At 41.0% G+C, this 27,079-nt stretch overlaps 1 protein-coding gene across 1 annotated transcript in view; it reads left to right on the top strand.

Moving 5' to 3' along the window:
* Positions 1–25,759, top strand: part of SPTBN5 (spectrin beta, non-erythrocytic 5) — a 267,766-nt gene extending 242,007 nt beyond the window's left edge. Inside the window, exons 57-70 of the mRNA XM_066608323.1 lie at positions 3,492–3,709; positions 5,830–6,019; positions 7,221–7,397; positions 8,943–9,047; positions 9,391–9,939; positions 10,058–10,150; positions 11,043–11,132; positions 11,733–11,801; positions 13,236–13,325; positions 14,287–14,378; positions 16,353–16,438; positions 18,715–18,772; positions 21,010–21,062; positions 24,944–25,759. Of these exons, the coding sequence (XP_066464420.1) occupies positions 3,492–3,709; positions 5,830–6,019; positions 7,221–7,397; positions 8,943–9,047; positions 9,391–9,939; positions 10,058–10,150; positions 11,043–11,132; positions 11,733–11,801; positions 13,236–13,325; positions 14,287–14,378; positions 16,353–16,438; positions 18,715–18,772; positions 21,010–21,062; positions 24,944–25,053 (1,980 nt within the window). The 3' untranslated portion in view covers positions 25,054–25,759. The remainder of the gene's footprint in view (positions 1–3,491; positions 3,710–5,829; positions 6,020–7,220; positions 7,398–8,942; positions 9,048–9,390; positions 9,940–10,057; positions 10,151–11,042; positions 11,133–11,732; positions 11,802–13,235; positions 13,326–14,286; positions 14,379–16,352; positions 16,439–18,714; positions 18,773–21,009; positions 21,063–24,943) is intronic.
* Positions 25,760–27,079: the final 1,320 nt, after the last annotated feature.

Raw genomic sequence — 27,079 nt, 5'->3', positions numbered from 1 at the left:
ACACCTGCTCCACAGTTAATATGAGCAATCAAAAATAAGTAACTGACCCTAACCTCTCGCTGATTAGCCATGTGGCTTACCCCTCCATTTCTTCTAGTTTTCTGGATGGCTAAATGCCCTTCTAAAAAGGCCACTAAGAGGAGGTCTGGTATTATCACAAATTGAGTGGGCCCAGCAATTGTCTGCCTCCTTGTTGGCTTCCCAGAAATAGGTCCTTCTCTTCTTTGGGTCTGGATTTTGTGGGGTTGGCGACTCCTCTATCAGGCTCTGGAGGTAGCCCAGAGGTGACGGCTAATAGTCCATGCTCAGACATAGCTGATTCAATCTTCTCTCCAGCATCATTGATAGATCAGTTGATGTCGAGTCTTTTAACCCAATCTTCCGATTAGGAGAAAGACCTTCCCCAGCAAGCCTCTGCTTACTCTAGATCTAAAGTTTTTATTGCTCATTTCTCTCAGTTGTTACAGCTAGAATTGGCTAAGGTTTGTGGTTTGTAGCCAGCTTACTTAGGAGATTAAAATGGAATTTAACCAGTTAAGGACGTGGCCCTTTTTTATTTTCCATTTTTGATTTTTTTCTCCTCACTTTCAAAAAAATCATAACTTTTTTAATTTGTCATTTACATAACTACATGAGGCCTTGTTTTTTGCTGTACAAATTCTATTTTTCAATGGTACCATTTAATGTACCACCTAATTTACTGGGAAACGGTTAAAATTTTCTAAGTGACGTGAAATGGAAAAAAACACATTCTGCCATGTTTGGGGGTTTTGTTTCTATGGCGTTACACATCACGCAAAAATGACATGATAAATGTATTCTGTGGGCTAGTAGCATTGACACCAAATTTATAGTTTTATTTTTGCTGTACTACCTAACTCAATTTTTAATTTTTTTTTATGTTCTGTCGCAGTCTTCTGACAGCCATAACTTTTTAATTTTTCTGTCAATATAGTTCTCAAAGAGCTCCTTTTTTACGTGATGGTCTACAGTTTTTATTGGTAGTACTTTGGAGTTTATGTGATTTTTTTTTTAAAATTTTTCTTAGAGACAGCATGACCAAAAATGCACAATTCTGGAGTTTTCCCCTTTACTTGTCTCATCCCTTCCGCCTTCCGATGGAAATTTTATTTCTGCCTGGGATGTTGGGAACAGAAATCCAGCTGCACGTACCTTTTACTCTACTGATCTTTATAGCACGAGAATTTCTGTACAATGGCAGCATTAGTTAACTCTCCATCTGCATGCTCTCCTGCTATAGTTTTTCCCACAATGTCCAGGGGTTCAACTCCTGGGAGACAGGCGGAAGACCAGACTCGTAGAATGGTCCATTTTATCTCCTTAGTCTAATCTAAATGGTAACCTCTCCTGAGCAATGCTATTATCTTTAGACTGGGAGTACCTACTTATGGACCTGGAGAGGTGATGTTTTGGCCCTGGCTTTTTGACACTCTTGAGGATGCTTTATAAGGCACCTATGGTGTGATGAACATTAGCAGTTTTTAATCACATATAATTAATATTTGTAGGGGCACTCAGCAAGTATGCCCCCTCTCGCCCCTCCTGTTCATTTTAGCTATTAAGCTCCTGGAATCATCTGTTCTACTACAATGTCTGTATTTTACTACAATATTTGCGGAGTTTCCCTGAACAATAGAGAACACAAATGTGCCTTCTTCGCAGAAGACCTGCTCCTTATGATTTATTTTCCCCTGACCATTCTTCCTAATTAATAGCACCTGCTGCGAAGATTCTCTGATATCTCAGGCCTGGAATTAAACCCAGAGAAATCAGAAGCCCCACGGGGTAAACTGCAACATAAGCGCTGACGTCACCGCTATGGTTGTTACGTATGTGCTGAGCGTTTACACAGGCAGATTCGCCTTTGGATCGCAGACTTCTCAGTCAGCACTTAACCTTCTATGTAAAGCGCTGAGCAGGGACCGTTTACACAGAACGAGAAGCCAGCAATCCAGCAATAGCTTTTATGGTGACTGAAAGTCAACGATAACGAACTATAAACAAAGAGTGAGCGCTTTTTTTTTTTTTTTGTATTTACACTGCACAATTATTGCTCAAATTACTTTTGAACGAATTTTCAGCGAAAATCATTCCGTGTAAATGGACCACTACTCCCTCAGTCTCCTCACTATACGGGGCTAACTACCCACCACTATTTAAAGCAATACAAGAGCATTTGCACAGATGGGCTAACTTAGTGGTGTCTTGGTTGGGCTAGATAGCCTCTCTCAAAATGAACATTTTACTCTGCATGCTTAGTGTCTTTTGGGCCCAACCCATCAATGTCTCTTTGGTACAACCGTTAAAATACCTGAAAAGCGAACTTTAGAAATTCATATGAGTAGCATAGGAGAGGCACATGGGAAATTAAACTATGTATGCCTCTCGAGATCGGGGCGGCCTGGGAGTGCCTCATATCATTAAATAGTATCATCTTGTGCCCAGCCCTGTCTTGCTCCTTGACTCTTTGATGTTTTCACCTTTTCAAACTTAAAAAAAAAACTATTGAAAGTAGAAATTAAAATCATAACATGAAAAATTAGGGAATCAAGAGGCCATATTTCCAAAAGACACTAGTAGTTTTAGTAGCATTTGCTGTTGCTGAGAGCTACTTAAACTAAACAGTGAGCTACTGTGGGAGCTTGCAAGATGTGGTTGATCTAAAGTGTGGTTGTATTATATGTGTGTGACTTAACATCGGGTGGAATCTCTGCTTATTTTTATTTGCATTTGTATTTATCTATGTGTTACTTATATCAAGTCACAGTGGTCTTATATGGCTACAAAACACATGTATGTGAAGCTCATGGTTTCCAATGGGTTCTTTCACATGAGCGATGTTTTGTAGCCTGAAAAAACCCATTAGAAACCATGGGCTTCACATTGCAGCGATGAATTTGTAGCCCCTGTAGATGCAGCCTCACATACATGCGTTTTGTAGCAATGATTTTGTAACTCATATGAAAGAGACCTAATTAAAAACACACATTTTGCTACTTTTCAAAACACACATAGTTTGGTAGTGTGTTCAATCTCGAGTGCCTTGCACAGGTGGTTGATTAAGTTCTTCATTGTAAGAGCAGAGAGACTATGGAACTCTCTGCCTGAGGACACGGTGATGGCAAATTCAGTAAGGGTTTAAGAAGGGCCTGGACACCTTTCTTGAGTTTATAATAATAATATATTATAGTCACTGATTACTACAGAGGTGTTGTTGATCCAGGGATTTATTACGATTGCCAGATTGGAGTCAGAAAGGAATTTTTTCTCCTTAAAAGAAGGAAAGTTGGCTTCTACCTCATGGGGTTTTTTTTGCCTTCCTCTGGATAAAAGCAGTGTAATAGGCTGAACTAGACATATGTCTTTATTTCAGCCTTCCACACTATGTTAGTTGTTAACAATACGTGTCTAGCTCAGTTGGTAAGTTTTACTATACATATGAATTTTAACATGGCAACATTTTATTGTAGAGGGATCTTGCAGCCATTAAAAAAGAAATGGAGCAAGTCATTGAACAGGGACAATATGTAAGTCAACTACACCCTCCAGTCCAGAAGAATGTGGCAGAGAGGCTGGAAGATGTGGCCAGGAGCTGGGAGACTTTAATAACGAAATCCCAAGAAAGGAAAGAGAAATTGACCCAGGCTGAACAAGTGCAGATGTATTTCAGCAGCTGTGGCAAGTTGATGTAAGTGCTCACTCATGAAGAAGAGGTTGATAACGGAAAGCATCTAATAATGATGCATCATTAAAGGGGTTATCTAATTTATGTAAAATTCATCTTCACGGATCCCTCATGATGTAAAATAGAAAATCTGGTACTCACCTCTCTCCGCTTGTCCCTCACCGGCGACTCCAGGTCTCCTTGCTGACATCATCTTTACAGGCATACAAAAAACAAATTTCCAACTAATAAATTAAATGTGTCAGTATTCATGGAGCATTGATAATAAAATCATAGACTTTATTCTTCTATTACAAAAACAGCAGCAATGTTTCAATCGGTATAGGTCTTTGTCTAGCTGGATAAAGACTTGGACAGGTTGAAATGTTGCTGTAATTTTTGTAATGGAAGAATTAAGTTTATGATTTTATTATCAATGCTCCTTGAATACTGACACATTGGTAAAATTACATGATTGAGACAAATGAGACGTTTTGATCAGTGGGAATCCAGATGCTTCAACCTCAACCGATTGCTAAAATGAAGGGGCAGGAGCTTTCATCTGAGCGCTGTGCCTGTTCAGCTGTTATCAGTGATTAGTGTATGAACTCTATAGACTACTGTGGAGCATGTAGACCACTTTGAGCAAGGCAAGACACCGCCGAATCGGGTGCTTCTGTGCGTTCATGGGGGGCCTCAGCACTTGGAACCCAGCGGTTAAAACTTCTGATATGTTACTATAACATGTTAGAAGTTTTTTAAAAGTTGAGTAACGCCCTAAAATAAATCTGTCAGATCCATTTTAGGGTCTAAGTCAGTTGGTACCAGCTGATTTCTCCAGCTCAAGTTCAAGTTAATAATTCGACCCTGTATGTGGTTCTACTTGGTAATAAGACCCCGTATGTGGCCCCAAATACTAATAGTGACCCTCTATGTTGCCCCAAATTAGTAATAGGGCCCCTTTTTAGTTATAGCACACTCTCTGTGGTCCAAAAATGTAATAGTGGCTCTAGGAAAAGGATCCTCCGTGCCCTCAATAGTATACAGCCTCCTTTGTGGCCTGTGTTGGAGAATATCTACATTAATTCACAGCTTTGGGCCACCTTGCCCGGCTCCCTACCATCAGCCAGAGTATTAGGGTTAAATTAATCAATAGACACACTCACAGTGAATGTCATCTCCTGTCTGATGCTACTCAGGATCTAATGGACGCAACATAGCTTCTTCACCCCTCCCCAGCTTCAGTACTCAGGTAGAGGGACTGTTGAAACCTGGGGGAGAAGTGAAGAAGTTACTCTGTTCGTTAGATCCCACGAAGCTTCGGACAGGAGCCAGCAGCCAGTGCGAGTGTGTCTGTTGATGCATATATTTCCCAAAGTAGCATGAATGGCCTTATAAGTCTCCTCACTCACCTTCTACCATACCCATTCCAACTGTTGATGAATGTAACTCTTACCTCAAGCAGGAGTTTTAAGAGCAGAGGCGAGCTGCACTAAACATGCACTGAAGACCGGGGGAGCTCAGCTCACCCCTGTTCGCTAACAAAGGTGAGAAAACCCGGATTAGTCACGGCTAGCGAACTGCCCATTGGACAGGCTGCTAGTAAAGCGTGCATCACATTAAAACATTTACTTCAGGAACATTCCTGGACCCGTGCAAGGAGAGGTACGGTGACACAAAATACCCACCTATTTTAGACATTAAAATCGATCTGACGGATTTCCCTTTAGCTGTCTGGGCATGCTAGGAGTAGTAGTTTTGCAACAGCTGAGTGCCACATATTAGGAATCATGAACTGGAACTCTCCCTTTAGATCTGATCAGAATGCTGCTTTGTGAGCACTAAGCACAATCCCTGTACCAAATAATGACCATACATATGCTGTCCCAAGCAATGGAAAGAGGTAGGAGACCTCTCTTGGGAGAGAAGCTGGTATCCACTCACAAAAGCTTATACGAGGCTAAATGATCTTTACCCCCAGTGCATAAAAACAAACTTTGGCTACTGCTATCTTCTGATTTACTAATATCTGGCCAGCTTTTTGTTTTACTTACTTATGATGTCGCAATTTTTCTCTTTTGAAAAATCCTAATTGGATTGGCACTGATACATACCTAACTACATGTTATTCTTTTCCACATCAGAGTCTGGGCAAGAGAGATTCATGCTTTAATGGTATCCGAGGAATTCTTAAATGATGTCGCTGGTGCAGAACAGCTGATTAAACGACATGAAGAATACAAGAGAGAAATTAACAGACACTGGGGGAAGTATGAGGAGCTTCAGAGCAGGGGGAAGTCTCTTCTGGACAAGGCACATTTCATGTCTTTTGAGGCAAGTTAAACCCTGTATAATATATCTAACATCTATTGATAGCCCATAGACTGGATGAGTGTCTTCAAGTTACACACGAATAGTCATATTGCAAGTTTGCAATTGAAATCACTCACCTGATGGCCTGTTTAAAAAAGCATATGGTCTTTGGAATAATTGTAATGATAAAGAAGTAAAGCGATGAGTTCAGTTATTTCTTAAAGGGATTCTGTCACCAAGTTCATGCTGCCTGAACCGCATGTGGCATGAACCCAGGACAAGAATGCCCATTGCCCCCATGGATGCAGACTGATAGCTCTCTTCATATACACAAGAAGGTAGAGAGCTGATAGTCTTCATGCGACGGGCAGGAAAAGGCCAGAAGAGCCTGCCCCCATGACTCGGAGCACAGCTTAGAGTCAAACTTCAAAGTGTGTTTATTCTGAAACATAGTGTTTCAGAATAAAACACCCACTGGGGCAATAGGCATCCACCTGGTGACAGAATCTCTTTAAGTAAAGTGACCATTGTATCTTCAGGACTCTGGTGGCAGCAGTAACGTAGCAGTGTGAGTTGGACATCATGCAGTGCTGCCAGCTCAAGTGTACTTCCAGTCCTCTCCAAAGTCCTAATGTGTCCGACAAATTCTTGTGCATGCTTTTGTACTGCCATCTTTGTGCATGCTTTTGAAAGGCCACTCTCACACAAGCGTTTGTAGGAGAGCCACATTTTTCAACATGGCGTTTTACAGCGTTTTAGAAGAACGTTTTTAACGCACCCCAACAATACAATGAGTAATAAGGTGCGTAAAACGTGTTGGACCTACAAAAATAGAAAATAAAGCGTTCATTTAGCGTGAATTAGAAACGCTTCATTAAAACACTTGTCTTAGAGGCTGCATGTAAATGAATGGAGGCTCATTGCAGCTGTAAAAATACCATGCGTATGAGAGTGGTCTTAGGCAATCGTAAATTGTATATTTAAACAGTCAAACAGTAAAGTACAGCTCAGCAAAAATCTTGATCCACAGCATTATGCCAAGCAGCCAACCTCCAATGAGCGGAGTGCACGGAGAACAACGCCAAGCCGGTTTCTCAGAAATGCACTGTGGAAAAATTATGTATATAGCTTTATTAGAATATATCCATAGAAAGGTAAAAACGTTGACATGTGCAAACAGGGACTTACAAGCCTGAATAATGATTTGATACATACATTTCAGATTACAGAGAAAGTCCATGAGCTGTCAGAGTTAATGGGGCTTGTGTCTGACACCTGGAAAAGGAGGAAGGAGATGTATGAAGATAATCTGGAGATACAGTTGTTGCGTAGAGACCTTGAGCAAGCAGATGGATGGTTGAACACCAAAGAACCATATATTTTGGATTCAAACTATGGAGTAAGGACATAAATCTACAATTTGATTTTAGAGCATATATCGTGATGGTGATAAGCATACCACAGCTTTATCTACATCGATAAAAAATATTGAGCTTATAATTTGTCCTCAAGGTTACACCATTGGCCCTTATTTATGAATATTGGTGTATATTGCGCCAATTATATTTAGAACTCATGAATCTTAAATGTGGCCAAATTTACAAAAGTGGCGCATGGACTTGTAAGTTTGGCACAATTTACATTACAACAAAAATAGGAAAGATGCACGGAAAATGCCCTTTCATTAGGTTTTAGTAACACCACCTTTTACAAACACTTTCTTTTAATAATGCTTCATAAATGTGTTGTAAAGATAGAACCCATGCCCACTTTCATAAACACACTCATGAATAATGGCAATTATGTTTTACCCATTCCTGCACCTTCACTGCTGTGATCAAACCTGAATTTTTCACTGCACAAACGCCCCCTTCCCCTTACTCTGGTCATCGTCAGGGCTGATGTCATGATGGCTATGGCCTGAAACCTGACAAAGGCCAGTTACGGTATACCAATAGTATTTCTATGCGTAGGCACAATATACTAAATTCCATAAATAATGCCAGTAGATTAAAGGTAGCTGGGAAGCAGGAGATGTCACTGGGGACCGCAGTGATCAGTCTCCGGGACCTTGATTGCTGCTGTCCAATGGATAATGACGATCATGGAAAAGTTAAAAAAAAATCAAAATAAAATTAAAGTTTCACCTCCCCTCATCAATGGGATCCATAAGGGTAGATGAATATACTCACAGTCGTCCTCTGAGATGTCCCATGGTGATCTGGTTCATCCAGGACCTTACGTCATCTTCTGCGCATGCGCGCCCAACGAGAATGTCTGGCGCATGCTCAGAAGGGCTCGATTGATCTCCCACATGAAAAATAAAAGAGAATTACAGTGCATCCGCAGCCCAAATCCGCGGCGGATCTGATTTTCCCCATGGACATGATGCCTAAGAGATTTTATATGTTTTATACCGTATTTTTCGCTTTATAAGACGCAGCCTCATTTTAGAGGGGAAAATAGGGAAAAAATATTTTGAACTCACCCAGGGACAGTGCAGAAGGAGCAGCAGAGGTCTGAAATACCGGAGCTCCATGTCACAGCGGCGCTTGTTCGGCAGGAGGAAGGGAAGATGACGATTGGTGGAGGCAGGGAAGCAAAAGCAGTTTTCACCGGTGCTACCACCAATCAGCGGCATGTATGGGCAGCAGTGGGGACAGGAGACAATTGGTAACTGATCGCACATTTGTTCGCGCGATCGTGAGTTTGTTTGCGCTATCGCGATTTAGATTTAAACGCGAACAAATGGCGTTGCAATGAATTTTGGCATGTTCGATTCATAAGACGCAGCAACTTTTTCCCCACACTTTGGGGGGAAAGGAAAAGTGCGTTTTATAAAACGAAAAATATGGTATATATATTTATCCTAAAGAAGTCCAGAGGCTAGTGGGAATAAATGTTCTACGCTTTTAACGATTATATGCTGTAATTATTTTGCTAGGACTCTGTGCCTCATGTGGAAGACCTCATGAAGAAACAAGATGAATTTGAGAAGATGCTAAAAGCCCAAGAGGAGAAATTTGAGATGCTGAAGAGAAAAACAAAGGTAAATATTGGCTTTACTTAGCCTCTACTTCCCCTGTATGTTTAATAACCGGCAGCCATCTTCACCTGTCTGCCCTGAGAGAAATAAATAGCTGGCCCATATCGTTAGGTGCAACCAGCTTTTTCAATACAGTGATGGGAGTGGCAGTGTCACATACTGTCTATGGCATCTATATTAGCTGTGGTTTGTATCAAAACCATCTGGGACATCTGGTTGATCAGAGAGATGTAGATGCTGGTAGCAAAAAAGATGTATTGCGGTGTATTAACAGGTGGGATAAAGTGGATTGGGGTCCATGTTTTGAGAACAGAACTAATGTTGTATATATTTGTATAATTCACAGAGAGAACAGAAATTATCTAATCAAATTGAATTTGAAGAAAAGGAACAAAAGAGACCTGAAACCTTTATCAGAGTACCTTCTCTAAAGAGGAAGCCATCAGACAGAAGAGGATTTCCGCAAAGATTAGGGAGTGGAAGGGGTTCAAGCATTTACAGTAGGCCTTCCACAGAAACGCTGAGCACTACAATGCAGATTTCTGGTAGTTTACTGGACAACTTGGATATCAAGAGCAGCAAAACAGGAGAAGAGCCACAGAGAGTGATTACCCCAAATCTTCTAGATCTCCAGATACCTCCTTTGGAAAATCCTATTGTATTACCTGCATCTCAACCAACAATGCCAACGTATAAGGAATCAATATCTTCAGTGCAAACATACCAAAGCTTCAAAGTGCCAATTAGAGAGGAAATGTTAGATGATACTCCATCAGTTACTTTAGAAGACACTAAGTACCAACCTGAGGAAAAAGCCCATTTGAATCCAATAGATGCGTCTACATCACCGTCAATTAATTCTGCCTTATCCTCAGACAAAGCAGAAAGTGTTGTGGTATGTAGTGTATACTTATATAGAATCACTGTACAGTGTCACTGAATTTCATTGTTTTCAACTTCCTTTTGTCTAAAATACATACATTGCATGTTCTTTGCTTCTCCTCTCTCTGTAGGAGATGACTCCATTGGTTGATCTCAGTGATAAAATTCCAGAAGTCCCAGTTCTCTCTGCCTTGATTCCTGAAACACCACTTCTCGCCGCCTTGGTATTTTTATTGAGAATACAGGGAATTTGCTTGTGGGGAAGCTTGATATATTGCTTTAATATACCATTCAAAAGTACAGCTTGTTTTGCAAAAAAAATAAACCCTCACATGGTGGACAGATAAAAAAAAATGTATTTTCTAGTATCGCTGCATTCACTGCCGAATGCAGCAATACGAAAAATACACTTTTCTTTTCAAAAATTGTGCAAACGTAGCAAAACAGAAAAAAAAAATTGAAATTTGGTAGCAATGTAATTACACTGACCTGCAGAATTAATTTGACGTGTCATTTATACTGCACAACTAATGCCTAAAAAACTTGAATGAAAATAATGCTGGGACCCCAACCGTTCTTGAGAACTTTGGTCTGGCCAATCCTCAAATGAACGGAGGAGACGTTGCACAGGCACGCTACTCCATTTATTTCAATGAAAGTCAGAAATTGCCAAGTACTTGAAGTCGGCAATCTTTGGCACTCTCATTGAAATGAATGGAGCAGGAGTGCACCTGCATGACCTCTGCGCCACTTATTTAAGGCCAAGGCCAGACCAGAACCTGTTCTCCGTATTGGTGAGGGTCCCATCAGTCGTTGCCGCTCCCCCTCCATCCCTCCCCCCACACACACACCGATCAGCTAGTTATCGCCTATCCCTTGGATACGGGATAACTTGTTCCAAGTGGAGTACCCCTTTAAGGTACTTTTACATGGAGCAATGTGATGTTGAGCGCCGATGAACAAGATCATTGCTCAAAGGCCGATTCAAACTCTATTAGTGGACGATCGTTTGTTGTTCAGAGAGGCAAATGTACTACAGTCAATGATCCTAAACAATCCAATTCAGTAGTAGCTTGTACGTAAATGTTCATGATGAATTATATCTTCACTGTGCAGGAGATGAAGCCTCGATCTCCATTGCAACTTAGTTTGGACTCTTCAAGTGGAACATCAAAAATAGCAGATCTACCTACACCACCGTCACCAGTAAGTGCAAAAATATCACGACTACTAATTACAGTAACTTAACATCCTCCCTTCTTACACACTTAAAATGCACATAACACAATGGTTGACATCACACTGTCTATACATCCTCTATACCTTAAAGATTTGTAGTGAATAATCTTCTCCCAGCATGAAGACAGATTCTATAAACTCTTCAGGGAGATTTCAAATGAAAATTGACATTCACAAAGTTGCAAAGTTTGGCGCAATCCTGACTTGTGCAAACAATTTATGACTTTTTAAAATTTACATTGCTCGTGCCACTTTTACAAAAGCGGGGGTGTGGTTTGTCAGGAATGGGCGTAGTTGCCACAGTCCGACAGGTTTAGGCATAATCTATGACAAAACCTGGTGTATCATCAATCTATTGCATCTCATAGCCAGCATTTCTTTTGAGGCACATGGACGTTCTGAGATGCACCTAATGTATGCACCTGCAGGAATCCTATTTAGACTGGCGACTGAAGCACCTGCCTTGTTAAATTGTTCTCCTTTGTAAAGAAAAGCATATCACTGCCACTTTATACCACTTATGTAGTTTTGGTTTATTGCATTTTTTCCTTTGTGCTTTCTCCCTAGAGTCCTTCCTTTGATAGAACACTAAATGGATTCATGGAGACAAAACAGAAGCTTCTGCCTGGTGGAAAGGTACAAGACTTATCTCCAGTCTATGTACTCCATGGTGTTCATCTCTGTTCAGCACAACGCAGATTTAGCAGTTACTATGACTGGCGCATCATCATAATACAATTTCTCAACATCGTAGTTAAATTATCATATTGTGTTAAATGTCAAGTTTGCTACATCTGTACATCACATATATACAAGGGGGTGCTGATAAGTATTGAGCCGAACCCAGAAGAATTGAGCTAGGCAGTTGAAATTGCCCCACTATTCTACGGTTTCCCCCAGGATGTAAATGCACTGGCGACATCTCTCCTGCAACTTTTTAAGTCCCTGCAAATAAAATTCTTCCGACTGCTGGTCAAACCACTCATTTGCAGCATTAGTTGCCTCCAAAACCGTTGTTGCTTTAGGTGTTTTTTGACACATATAATAGAAACTTAATTTACATCAAACTCAAAACACTATTTCTTTATAAATTGTAACATTCTGCAACTTTCTATTATACATTTGTTTCAATTGCTGACCAATTTTCATGTTCGAATAGAAAGAATAGAAACATTATTCTGCACATCCAAAGGCTGAAAACTCATGCAGACCTAATAATTCCCACAGGTAAAGGTTTGCTTGAATTTTATCCAGTCCAGGCAATCCTCTGTGAGCTGAACACAAGGGCAACTACAATCTCGTTTCTGTTCCTGTCTATGTAAAAACTGTCATCACAGCTATGACAGAAACTGAAGCCTTAGGGCTTAAATTTTCCACTATATTTAAGATCTCAAGTATATTAGAAAGTTGTAAAACTTTTCGTGATGGAATGTTTACATTTTACTTTCATAAAACCTGAAAACTGATTTGGTTGTAGTTAAGCAATGTTTAAGATTTCTAAACCTTGATTGTATTGTGACACTGATAGTAAGCTCCTGTCCCCGCAGTGTTTTGCCGGTGTTTGTGATGCAGAGTCCACGTATGAGCAGTGAGTGTACTGCGCATACCTGTGTATCTGACACACGGGGTCATGCACAATGTGACGTTTTTTCTTTTTTTTTTTTTTTAATTCCCTGCCCTGTTTCATAGCGGGGTTGCATATGTATCGCCACCCATATATAAGTATTGTGTATGTACACCGTCTGCATACGCTGCCAATAGAGAAGTATAGGGCTCACGTTGCGTCGTATGCCGAGAAATAGAGCATGCTGCAATCTATATCTCTTGTGTATCTACACGCAGTATTCACAAGCTTATGTGTATGGATCAGTGAAAGTCCATTGCCGTTCACTGATTCCAATTTACCGTGTATTAAGCATCCAAGCATCGCACACGTAATACGCGGTGAAAAAATGCCCGTGGACATAAGCCCTAAGGAAAATATTGATTAGAAGATAGAAGGGTGAGGAGTTGATATGTAGAAGCAAGTAATATTGTGAATTAAAACTGTACTTACATATATTACTGTAGCAAAATCCCGCTGGCTTCTGGAACACGTACTACATCACATTGTCTGGAGAAATCATGCGCTTCTATCATGCCAAGCGGGATGAAGTTAAGGTATTGTACCCTAAACCTATCCTCCATTTACATGGGGCGGCAGTCTGCTAAATGTGCGCAGAAGTGGGTGACGTTACCGTTAGTTGTTTGCACTTGTGCAGAATGTTTAGACAGGCAGATCATTGCTGAGAGTCATTCACTTTTCGCTTAGTGCTTCGCATTCTATGTAAAACGCTGAGCAATGAGAAGTGATAGCACCAGCGGTGATTTTTATGCTGGTTGGAACTGAGCGAGAAACGAAAAGTAAACAAGTAGTAAATGATGGCTTTGCGTTTAGATGTAACTATTATGCATTTTTGTTCCTTTGAACGAATTTCGCACGACAATTGTTACATGTAAATGGGCCATTTGTTCACACCATGTTGGGAGCATAAGCCTGGTGTCCACGTTTGAAGTGCGCTGCTAGAAGTATGATGCAAACATATGCCACAGTAGAGACGTCAAATAGACTCTTAATTTTTATTAGAAAAAGGGTGTACCATTGTGTACTGGACAGACATATCCCAAAAAAGCGTAGTTTGGGCTGCTGAGCGTAATTTGTTCTTGTCCCGCCCACCCTCTGGGATAGACCGTTTTCTAGTTACTACACTGCATACTGAGAAAACTGTCAATCACCGCTGCACATCATGAATATATAGAACTCATGTCCTGCTGGGACCTGCAGGAACCAGCTGTAGGTTCTTACAAGCCATTGCACAGTTCACCTCCTTTTGAATGTTTACTTGCTTCATTGCTTTATTATTTTGTATTGTTTGTTTTTTAAATTGAAAATGCAAATAAAAAGGATTTTTAAAAAACCACTGCAGATTACCCCATAAATGGCAGATCCCTGAAGCTGGTATGTCTCTGACTGCATTATGCTGCCCTCAGTAAGGACTGCATAAAGTATCTGATAGCTTCCATTTAATTAACTTGATGAGTTTATCCGTACTGTATGCTAGAGAATGTATATCTCTTTCAGAATGAAACTGCAATTCCTTCAGTTAGCATATTGGATGCCATTTGTGAAAGACTTAAGGATCCTTCAGAAAAAGCAAACATGTTCTGTGTAAGGTACTGTATGGTGCATTTCTATACAACTAGCCATAAATCAGTACAGAGGCGTGCATATAACTCTGCTATTAACATACATAAAGATTTTGAGGTTCATGAAATACATGATTAAAGGGAGTCTGTCACCTACTTTCAGCCCTATATGCTAAGCTTATGGGCTGAAAGTAGCTGACGCATGGAGTCTGGGGATGTACCTGCCTTACTCATCATTCCCCCTGTGTGAGCGCTGAAAGCTGCCCCTGAATGCATGGAGCGGCGCTGCTAAGTAGCCCTACCATTCTAACTTTAGAATGGGCAAACTACTTAGTAGTGCCACTCATTGCATTCTGTGGCAGCTTTCAGGACTTCCTCTAACTTCACAGGTCACCTGATTTTAGCCCATAAGCTTGGCTTACAAGGCTAAAAGTAGGTGACAGATTCCTTTTAAGTTGGCATTTGTCAAGTTCCGTCTTGAGAATATCAGACACAATCACCCAGGTAACAAGAATAAACATATAAACACACAGTAGCCAAGAATAGCTGTGATAATTAAAATGTTATTTATGTGTTTACATTGGTTGTCAACAATGCTGCAGAGAAAGAAAGAAATCTAAAACTTCAATTACTTACAACAAATGAGCACTTTTCTACTCTCTATTCAGACCTTTTGGTTCAAAGGTTTGTAATGGGTGAACCCAGTATGTCAATAACCTGCTATTTTTTGCTGCTGCTTGTTACCTGGGTGATTGTGTCGGATGTCCTCAAGGTGGGACTTAACAGGCAGCTATTTAACCATGTATTTAGCTGTTATTTGTATAGCTGTTGACAAAGGCTTGTGGGATGGGCCGATACGCATACTATATATCTTGCTATCCATACAATAAAAATACTGAAATAGTAATTTTGAAGTACTAATACAAGATTTAATACTGAAAAGCAAAAAAAACAAGTGAAGTTGCACCTCTGAAAACATTTGATATATGACCCAGTTGTATACTTGGGGTGTTCCCCATTAGTTCCTCATTAGCAACTTGTATAGAATTTCTGATTTCCTGTGATTGCCTCATCACAAGATTTGCCGTTTATAGCGCCCTGAGGTTTGTCAATGGATTGCCCATACAGACTCAAAAACCAAAGTGTAGTAGAGCTGCTCACCGATTCAGACGTCCTCAAGAAAAAGGGAACAGGACCTCTATACTCCAGGCTCTGCATCTGAGGTCCTAGCAGATCATAGCAGCTTGTAAATGCTTTTGATCAAAGTGTTGTTGTCTTGATAATAGTACTTAAAAGGAATGTGCAAGATAGAATATTATCCCCCTTCCAACTGCTGGGACCCTCACTGATCCCGAGAAGTCAGGGTCCAGAAGGTCCCCACATCAAAGGAGTGGTGGTCATGCATGCACGCTGCCGTTCCTTTAATTTCAATGGGAGCACCAGAGATTGCCAAGTTCAAGCGCTTGACAACCTCTGAAATGAATGGAGCAGCGGCAGTTCACATGCGTGAGTGCTTGAGATCTCTGTTCTCAGGATCGTAGGGATCTGAACGATCAGACCCCCACTGATCAGAAAGTTATCCCCTATCCTGTGCAATGGGGATGACTTCATATCTTAGCACAACCCCTTTAAAGAATTAGGTCACCTATCTTCTCCTTGTCACTCATACACAGGAATCTGGGATCTACAATAGACTGCAACGATGCAAGGGCACTGCAAACAGCACTCTCTTACAGTACTTATTGCTATGACTGCAGCACTTTCATGTACAAGTACACTTCTTTTTTCGACTTACAATATACTTTCCTAAATTTTTATTTACTGTTATAGGATTAGAAATGTTCAAAGGAACTGCATCAAAACTGTAGGTTCTAGCTTTCTGCATCTCTCAATATGATGTGGGATAGGGAGTAGGTAGATTATGTTAATCACATCTGTGTGAACTTTTGCCATAGTAAAAGCACATACTATTGTAATGACATGACCTATCTCTATTTCCAGAGCCACTGATGGATCTGAATACATATTCTCAGCCCCTACTCTTAGAAAAATGGAATTGTGGATCCAAGCAATTGAGAAGAAAACAGGTGCGGTTTGAAATTGTGATATTATTTAATCCATATATTAATCTGTAGGTATTTTAATTTAAAGGGGTTGTCCAACATATAAAGTTATTCTCTACCATGTGTGTTACTGCTCCACTCATCTCTATGGGACTGCTGGAGATGGCCAAGCTTCTCTTCGGCAGTCCAATAGAGATAAATAGAGTATGCATGCACAACTACTGCTTCGTTCATATAGAGTGACACTGGACCTCCATTTTTGTGATGCCTGCGAGTTCCAGTGATTAGACATCCACCAATCAGGCACTCCACTATTATCCTATACATAAGGTGTGACAATGCAGAAAATATATACATAGAGGCAGAAGGGTTACTTAAGGCCCAATGATTCTCCCTGAAAAATCGCTCAAAGCCATCTTTTGAGCGAGAAGCGTTGGGTCTAACTGCACGGACATCGTGCAGTTTTCATTAACGAGTTCTCTTTTGTTCTTTTTCAGGAAGCTGTCTTCTGCATACCCCGCACGGAGCGCACAGCTGTATACCAGCTGTGCGCTCCGTGAACACAGCAGGAATATAGGATGCTGGCACCCCCACAGCTTTAAATATAAGCCCTTCCCTGAAAATCATCCCTAGCTGCTGTAAAAATTAATATATATATATATATATATATATATATATATATATATATATATATATATATATATATATATACACATACATACATACATATACATACACACTCACGTCTCCACCGCTGCCGTGGCTCAGACGCGTGTAGCCGAGTCTTCTCCCTGCACTGCTCTGAAGTTCTTTCATCAGGCATGGATTTAAAATCCCCGCCTGCTGAGCTGTATATCTGATTGGCTGAGCGCTCAGCCAATCACAGGCAGCGCTTGGCCATTCATTGAATTCAATGGGCACCTAATATTTTAATGGATGTAGTGAAATGCCTTAAGTTGCTTTTACACGGAACAATTAGCATTAAAAAAAACCTCTAAATCTTTTGAATTTGAGCGATAATCCTTCAGTGTACACACGGCCAACAATTGAATGATGAACGATAATTTGTTCGCTTATTGTTCATCATTCATTTTATGTAAGCATAAAAATCATGGTTGGCTCGTTCCCTAATCATTCGGTTTAAACACCAATCGTTCGGTCACTCTTACTTACTGACACTTCTGTTAAAAAATAAATAAAATAAAAGATTTATCTTCGTGTTTAAACTGACCGCCTGAGTGAACAAGCAAATTGTGCAGTTCTGTTCCTCATTCTCAGAATTACTGGGGGTTCTGGTAACTGACAGCCATATCAGCAATAATCGTTCCTCTGCTTTTGTACAGGAGGATCATTACTCAGTGAATAGAGGCGGAGATTGTTCTGGCCCACCCACCACCATTCACAGTAAACATAAACGAACAACTGTCTTTTAAACTGAACGATCAACAGCAGACCAATGATGATTTAATGGTCTGCATGAAAGATCCGATCAGCGATTTCTTGCTGATCGGTGTTTCACTGCATGCGTTCAGACTGCACAATTATCGTGCAAATCACTCAACCTAATAAATAATTTTCGTGATAATCGTGCAGTGCAAAAGGGGTTAAAGTGATGTCATATTCAAGCGGCGCTTTCTGTTATGGGGAAACTCCTTATAGTATTAAAAAGTAAAGTCACCTGAACAAAGTTCCTGCAATGCTAATAACACATTGAGGGCTGCGGTTTTCAGCTCCCAGCAGTCTGCCCCCCAGTGTTCAGACATTCATTCCCTATACTGTGGATAGGAAATAAATGTCTTTTGTGGTACAACCCTTTTCTATCCATATAAATAGCCTGATGACTAAATTAAACATACACTCACGACTTACATTGGTGCTTAACATGGTACATCCACTAGTATGAAAATAAAACCACAGCATCATAAGATACCATTGTCTCTTCCCAGCCTTTATGAGCACTTCTTGAGTGCTATAAGAGTAAGCACAGCATCCAGCAGGACTCTAGTAGTAATAACACAAAGCAGGTTTGCTTCAGATATTTGGACAGCATTTGAATGAGGCTTGCCGTAATCCATGCACACGCTGCAGAAAGTACCCCAATCACATGTATAGAATCGATTTTGCAGTCATAGATATTTCTACAAGAAATCTGTTGTGTGGGACTATACATGACTCCATTGTCTTTACTGGTTATACGCATGCAGAGAGTTTTTAGTAGTTAATGAATCACTTAAAGCAGCCAATCTGAAATAAGTTCCTGTGCATAAGTCATAGTACTGCGTGTCTATCATTTTTTCTAGATGTGCCTGTTAGTAAAGAAAATGAATCAGTTTACACGCCATTAAAAGAAATTCCTCGGTAAGCAAATTAGAAAATACATATACATGTTTTTGTCTTATGCTCAACTATCAAACTAAATGAAGGACTGAATACAGTGCCTGTTCTGTAAACAGAGGGTTGTTAAACTTGTACAGGCAAACAGTCAGTCACATAACAGATCATCTGAACCAGGAACCAAGTCAGATCTCGGTCTCTTAACGTAGAATATAATGCTAGACATTACAAGTTATGAGGATAAGCAAACGATTAATTGGATGTTCCCATCTCGAACCTTTCATGGCTTAACTGAGATTGGAAAACCCGCATCTATGATTTAACCACTCCACTTGGGAATACGAAAAACCGCCAAGGTGGCGGTCTTACGTGGTTTCCATAACTTGCATTCACTTCAATGGGAGTTATAGAAACAGCGCAAGACTGCTGCTTCAGCTGTTTCCATACTCCCCAGTGGTGTGGTCGGATCACAGACACAAGTATTGCCATCACAGGCCAAGATAGGAACACTGCTTTAAGTAAACGCGGATAATGAACTGTCCACAAAAGGCCCATTTAGACACAACGATTATTGCTCAAAGCCATCTTTTGAGCGATAATCCTTGTGTGTAACTGCACTGACAATGCACAGTTTTCGTTAAACCATTGCTCATCGTTGTCTTTCAGTACGCTGAAAGACAACGATAAGTCTTATCAGGGATTCACAGCAGTATACAGCTAATGCTGTTGTTTCAACTGTATCCCGCTCCCTGATGATAGGCGAGGGCTCTCCATACCCTGCACGGAGCGCTAGGCTGTATAACAGCCGGGCACTCCTTGCAGAAAACAGCTGGATGCAGAGAACAAGCAGGGCCACCCCGCTTGTCTTCTGCATCCTCCGCTCTGAGCGCTCTGTTGTATAACAGCCGGGCACTCCGTTCGGAAAACAGCTGGATGCAGAGAACAAGCGGGGCCACCCCACTTGTCTTCTGCATCCTCTGCTCAGAGCGCTCAGCTGTATAACAGCCAGGTGCTCTGAGTGGGGAACAGCTGGATGCAAAAGACAAGCGGGGAAACCCCGCTTGTCTTCTGCATCCTCCACTCAAAGCGCTCAGCTGTATTACAGCCAGGCGCTGGGAGCGGGGAACAGCTAGATGCAGAAGGCAAGCGGGAATACCCCGCTTGTCTTCTGCATCCTCCGCTGGGGGTGGTCAGCTGTATGACAGCCGGGCGCTCCCAGCGGGAAACAGCTACATGCAGAAAACAAGCGGCCCTCCGCTTGTCCTCTGCATCCTCCGCCGGGAGCGCTAGGCTGTATGACAGCAGGGAGCTCCCAGCGGGGAACAGCTTGATGCAGAGCACAACCGCTCCCCCCGCTTGTTCTTTGCATCCTCCGGAGCACAAGGTGATCGCTCAATGTTTGAGTGATCATCTTGCGATGTAAATGACACAATGATTATCGCTCAAAAGACATCTTTGGAGCGATAATCATTGTCTACATGTGCCTTACGGACCATTTTTGAGAGACAAATAGATACACAAGTATAATATATGATGACAGGTTTCACTGTTCTTAAGCTAAATGAGTTTCAACTACTGTATGAAGATCGATGTTCAGGTTGCATCAATTTAGTTATTGATACATACAAATTGTGTGCTCTGCAGCCAAGTGAAGTACTTGTCTGTTTAGAAACTGTATGATAGTAGACCACTCTTCATAACAATCTAGCCAATTTCAAATCCGCCTTAGGCCGCATGTCCACGGCCATTTTAGTAAAACTCTGCAGATCTCCCCGCAGTGTTTTACCATTATTTGTAAATACCAGCTATTTCAGCAGAGACCGCATATAACTGTGAGTGCACTGCGCATGGCCGGGTATCACGCACACATGAATATGTACAGTGTAACTATTTTTTTTAATTTATTTTTTTAAATTCCCCGCTCTGTTTCATAGCGGGGTTGCATATAAAAACACCAGCCATACGCAATGTATTGCGAATGGACAACGTTGCATAAGCTGCCTATACAAATGTATAGGGCTCATGCTGTGTGGTACGGAGAGAAATAGAGCATGCTGTGATCTATTTCTCATGTGTATCTACACGCCAGTGTTCATAAATCAATGAAAATCCATTCACCTTGTAATATGCCGTGAAAAACTACCCGTGGACGTGAGACCTTACACCACACAGTAGCTGAGAACATCTCTATTTGGCAGTATAATTTTTCAATTAGTAAAATGTTTCAAAAGTATAAAATGTCATATCTATCCCCTCTACAGGGCATTTTCATTTGAACCAGAAAGCAATGGCCATACATTTTCTGCAAACAGAGGTAAGATTGTGCAGTCATAAGCCTGGTTCACACGGTCCACAAAAAAGGAGTAGATTGAAAAAGAATTAATTTTCTTTCTACATGTCAGCCTATTTTCGATATTTCTTAATTTTGGCAAAGATTGCAGCAATCTGGCCTATGTAAACTGACCTTGACGTGTAACCATCATTTAACATCTTCGATTCGTTTTTAGATCTACATTAAATTGTGCACTCATTTGTTGTATATTATATCTTTGGAGAGGAGTAAGGGTAGGTTCACACAGTGGAGTTCAGTGCTGCATTTTCCACTTGATGCATTTGTTTAGGCTGAATTCAATACTGTGGCTTTCTACCATGGTTTTTGGTGCCGATCCTCAGAATTTGCCCTGTCAATAGGCAAAATCCGCATGCAGAATTCCGATATAGAAAAACACATCTCCATGTCGGAATTCCACATGTGGATCTTGCCGAATTTTGTGTGCGAATCTGTGCCAAACATTGCAGTGAATTCCACCATGTGAAAATATCCTAAAAGCTTGTTTTTTGTTAAACACAACTCAGTATCTCTGCATAACCATAGCGTTAAAGTGTAAGTCTAATTTTTTTTTTTTGATGTACAGAACAGGCGACTCTGGCTCCAGCACTGCGCTATGTATGGAGAACTGTTCTGTGCTGCAGATGGCTTCTTCCGCTCACCTTTCTGGCTCCTCACCACCCGATGCATCGAAATACAGATTGTGTATCGGGTCCAGTAGGTAAAGGGGAGAAGCTGTCTGCAGCATAGAACGGTCTCTCCTTCACAGCGCGCTGCCGAGACTGTCGGAGAAGTATAACACCAGTGCAGGGTGACAGAGCAGTGGATGACAAAGAGTTAAAAGTAATAAAATAAGCTGCATTATAGAGAACAGTGCAGGCACAGCTGGACCACCCTCTTCTGCTATGCTGTTGGATAAATTTGGATTTCCCTAGCTGCATAGCAAAATACGGATTCTGAAAGAAAAATGTACAGAATGGGCTAATAAAACAGATTACAAAAATGCTTAAAGTCGCATATTTTGTACATTTTTTAAAGAAAAAACTTAAAACAGGCCAGCTTCACACGAGCATATTTGCGCATGTATGAGTACCGTTTTGTGCATGCACATCAGTGGTTTTTACTGTAATTTTTTGCACCTGCAAAAAAATACACACTGATGCTCCCAGCTATTGAAATGGCTTACTAGTCTAATGAGTTCCTGCACAATTATAGAGTGTTTCACATATCTCCGAACGTTTTGCACACCCCAGTTGACTTCTATAGGAACTTTTGGAAAATAGAGCATACGTGCGTTTTTTTTGCATGACTGAAATGCGCAGGAAAATAGGCTTATGTGAAAAAACCCATTCAAATCAATGTGTTCTATTCACTGCGTATTGTATGCGCAAATACACCCATGTGAAGTCGGCATTACACTTTAAATGATAAAATCGTGACTGCTTCAACTACCTCCAGGGAAAGCTTACAGCATATTGATTTATACAGCTTTCATTAACCCCTACCCACTCCAGGGCGTAAGTTTACGTCTTGGCAGCGGGGTACTTCCTCGGGGTACATCCTGGGGATAGCGCAAGATCACTTATAATCTCGCGCTATCCCGCAGCGGGAGTCGGCTGTCAGTCATAGCCCGCCTCCCGCTGCAACAGCAGGGGTGCATCAGAGATGCCCCCCCGCTGTTAACCCCTTCCCTGCCGCGATCTATGTAGATCGCGGCATTGGAGGGGCTTACAGAGGGAGCACGCTCCCTCTGCGACGTCACCGGGCTCTTGCGATATAATCGCAGAGAGCCTGGCTGGCTGCTATGGCAACAGGACGCCAGACAGTGGCGTCCTGTATTGCCATAGCCTGTGATTGCTGTATAAGCGATAAGGCATGGCAGGACAGTAGCCCTGCCATGCCTTATCACAGCGATCATCAGTGCTATACTGTAAGTGCCCCAGAGGGACACAAATTGTGTAAAGAAAAAAAAAAGAAGAAGAATAAAAAAAAAGTTTAAAAAACTCTTTTTTATGCTTTTTCTCATATTTGCATAAAAAAGGTAAAAAAATTAAAACCCCACATATTTGGTATTGTCGCGTCCGTAACGATGCGTACAATAAAGTGCACATGCTTTTGACTATGCAGTGAAAAAGCGTTAAAAAAAACTGAGGCAAAATGCTAATTTTTAGCATTTTGCCTCCCTAAAAACGCAATAAAAGTGATCAAAAAAGCCATATGTACCCCACAATGGTACCAATAAAAACTACAGCTCATCGCGCAAAAAATAAGCCCGCATAGAGCTCCGTACATAGAAAAATAAAAAAGTTACAGGACTTTGAATGCAGGAATTTAGAAAAGTGGAAAAACATAAAAAAAGTTAGATTTTTGGTATCATTGTAACCTTACCGACCCACAGAAAAAATGGATTGTGTCATTTATGCTGCATGATTAACGCTGTAAAAAAAAAAATCTATGGCAGAATTGATGCATTTTTTCTCCCTGTTGTCATAAAAAAAATAATAAACGTTTTACAATATAGTCAATTTACCCAAAAATGGCGCCAATAAAAACTACAGGTCACCACGCAAAAAACAAGCCCTTATACGGTTGCGTCGACAGAAAAGTAAAAAAATTATGACTTTTAAAATCTAGCTTCTCTCTAGTGGTGGCTTTATGCTAGGTTCACACTAATGTTTCCGTCTAGCTGTTCTGTTGTGGGAGCAGCTAAATGGAAAGCACACGGAAATGAAAAATTGAAGCAAAGTGATAGCTTTCTGTTTGCATTGACACCAGTCTTGAAGGAAAAAAAAAAATCAGCTTTTTTTTTTTTATTTATTAACTGGAAGCGAAAGTGCAATGGCAATAGAAAATTGACATGCATTAAAGGTGAAGGTTTTCAGTTTCAATGAATGTGTATGGGCATAAAACCACGCATTTTCTTTCTGGTTAGCTGCTCCCATGACAGACCAGATAGATGGAAACAAAAACTGCTAGTGTGAACATAGTCTTAGGCAGGCAAACAGTTTACTATTTAAAGAGGGTATCTGATCTTGAAAAAAATGCCAGTATAAGGGTGACTACCCACTATAGTTTTTTTTCACTGCGAAATTCGCAGCGTTTTTTTTTTTCTGCAGGGGTCTATGGGACTTGTAATGTTAAAATCGCGATTGCGCAATTTACCACGAAATCGCGATCTTAACATTACAAGTCCCATAGACCCCTGCAGACCCCTGTAGTGGGTAGTCACCCTAACTTCACATGTGCTGCTTTTGCTATGATTTATATAAATGATCGTGTAGTTTTGTTCAAATATACATACATTACTTTTTAATTGGCTAGTAAAAAGGAACTGTTCTATAATAGATTCTAACAACCTAGAAGATCAGTGAGTTTTTTGTGCTTCTTACAAACTATAGTAGTGCAGCCGACTACATTACTCTGCTTGTCAATGGAAACTTGATAAAACAGAGTCTGTCTCAAAATGTATGAATGGAGCCTTATACAGACATGAGAATAAAGCGGTTGTCCAGTAGAAAAAAGCGCTGCAGTCCCACGATTATCCCGGTCAGTGTTGACCATGGAAATCAGGTGGCTGCTGCCTGCCAATCAGAGGCTGCAACATCACTGTCAGTTCTACCTCTGATTGGCAGACAGCAGTCACCTGACTTCCGTTGCGACAGACTGGAAGAATTGTGCAATGCTGGATCGCTGGGGTGGAGGACAGGTAAGTGCCATTTGTTTTAATTCGCTTGGATCTAATTTTTAAAAGTACATTTGTAACTGCTTTTAACAACAAAGTAAAGCTATGCATTAAAAGTCAATTTCTTCATACAACCAAAAAAATAATCCTTCAAAAATTGTTTTCATTTTTTTTTCTTCAACAGTCTATATTACCTCAGAGAAGACAGACTTTTACTCTCCCAAAATAGTTGAAACAGATGACGCCAAAGAGAAGCACAAAAAGAGTGTTTTTAAGAAGTTCTTCAAAAAGTGAAGTAAACTGATGACAGGGAAGCTATGGATGGGTTAATGAGCTTACACCCTGTTGTATTACACCCCCTCCAACACACATATTCCTGTGGAACTGGCAGCAAGGGAGGAGATGATTAAAATGATGTAATAAACTGATGACTCTGTGGGTATAAGGGCACATTCACATGGGCGACAAAATAGCTGCAATATCGCTGCTATGTACATGTGATTTTTCTGGGGAAAAATGTAGCATCGCGTCGCTGCTACACACGATTTTCTTGTGTGATAAAATTGCACAATCTTGTAGCGAGAAGGTTAGTAGGATTTTCTAATGTTAAAATCGCATAGCATGAAAATCACAAGTTCGTGCGATGCAATAAACAAGGAGGTTCCATGGCGAAATATGGGCTGCAAAACATAGCAAATCGTGGCTGTATGGCCTCGTTCACACGGGCGACACAGCATCGTGCGAGAAAATCGCAGCGATATCACATCACTGGTCCATGTGATATCACTGCGGTTTCTCGCGGTGATACCGGGACTTTGTAGCACCACATTCGAGGATTTTCGGGGGAGGCTTAAAATATAAGCCTTTTCCCAAAAATAAGCTGTAGCTGAAAAAGAAAAAAAAAATATTTAAAATAACCCTATACATCACCTTAGAAGCGCTGTCGGTCAGGCCACATCTTCTTTCTTGGTCCCCGGCACTGATCATAGTCTTCTCTTCTAGCTGGAGATTGAAAAATAACCGCCTCCTGTAAGCACTACCTGTGATTAGCTGACGCTTAGCCAATCAGAGCCACCACTCAACGAATGGCTGTGATTGGTTCATTGAGTGCTGGCTGTGATTGGCTAAGCGTCAGCCAATCAGAGGCAGTGTTTCCAGGAGGCAGCGATTTTTCAATACCCAACCAGAAGAGAAGACTATGATGTCGGGGACCAGGGAGAAGATGCAGCCAGTCTGACAGCGCTTCTAAGGTGATGTATGCGTAATGTTTTTATTTTTCCCTGCAGTTTGGGCTTAGGTTATAGCTTTGACAGTAGGATTCCCTACTGTCAAAGTTGCATTGCACAGCACGAAAACCGTGTTTTCATGTGATGCAACAGAGAGGGAGGCTCCATAGGGAAACATGGGCTACAAAACCTCACGAGTCGTGGGCATATCGCCGGACCCGCAAGGTTTTTGTGTTGGGTTGTTGCATGCTACAAAACATGTATGTGAAGTAACCCATAGGAAAGCATGGGCTTCACATACATCGCCCATGTGAACGAGGCCTATAGAGCATTCCGCAATTTTATAGTATCACAATGTAGCAAGCTACAAAAATTGCTTGTGTGGAAGATCCCATAGGAAAGCATGGGCTCTAGATACATGCAATTTGTAGCATTGTCGTATCACTACAAAATTGTACGAGAAAATCGCCCGTGTGAATGCGGCCTAAGGAGAATGGATTCTGAGCTACTATGCAAAAGTGATTAAATAGAAGAGGCTCATGGCACTTTCTCGTATGTGGTTTTGATGCAGTTTTATTAAGCAATGGCAGGAGGCAAAGTATATAGTAAAAGGGGTTTTATGGGTGTTATACAATTTTTAAAAAAGGCATCCAAATCTGTTAAAATAATAATAGCAGCAGTACTTACCCATCCTCTTCCCTGGCGAATGAGCCCCACAGTCCTCTTAATCTGTGCAGTGGTTAGGTAGGAGCCGTTCCAAAACAGCCAATCAGAGGCCTCAGACATTAGGTGCTGTTCTCATGGCAGCATGGTTCCTAGCAATCTGAGCTGTGATGTCAGGAGAACAGCATTTAATATGCGGTCAGATGGTAGCCATTCCAAAATAAAAACTGGAAGGACCACAGGGCTGCAATGCTGGATCGCCAGCTTACAGATTCAAATGCATTTTAAAATAATTGTATATGACCCGGACATCCCCTTTAAGACCTTCCTTCTCTTTTTTTTTTAATTCAATAACTACATCAAAACAACACGTGTTAAATCCATCAGTAATGATAAAGGGATTGTAAATTAACTGAACATACACTCAGGTA

Source organism: Eleutherodactylus coqui, chromosome 6 (genome assembly GCF_035609145.1).
Source record: "Eleutherodactylus coqui strain aEleCoq1 chromosome 6, aEleCoq1.hap1, whole genome shotgun sequence".
NCBI classification, from domain to species: domain Eukaryota; kingdom Metazoa; phylum Chordata; class Amphibia; order Anura; family Eleutherodactylidae; genus Eleutherodactylus; species Eleutherodactylus coqui.
This window is presented reverse-complemented; position numbering and strand designations above follow the sequence as displayed.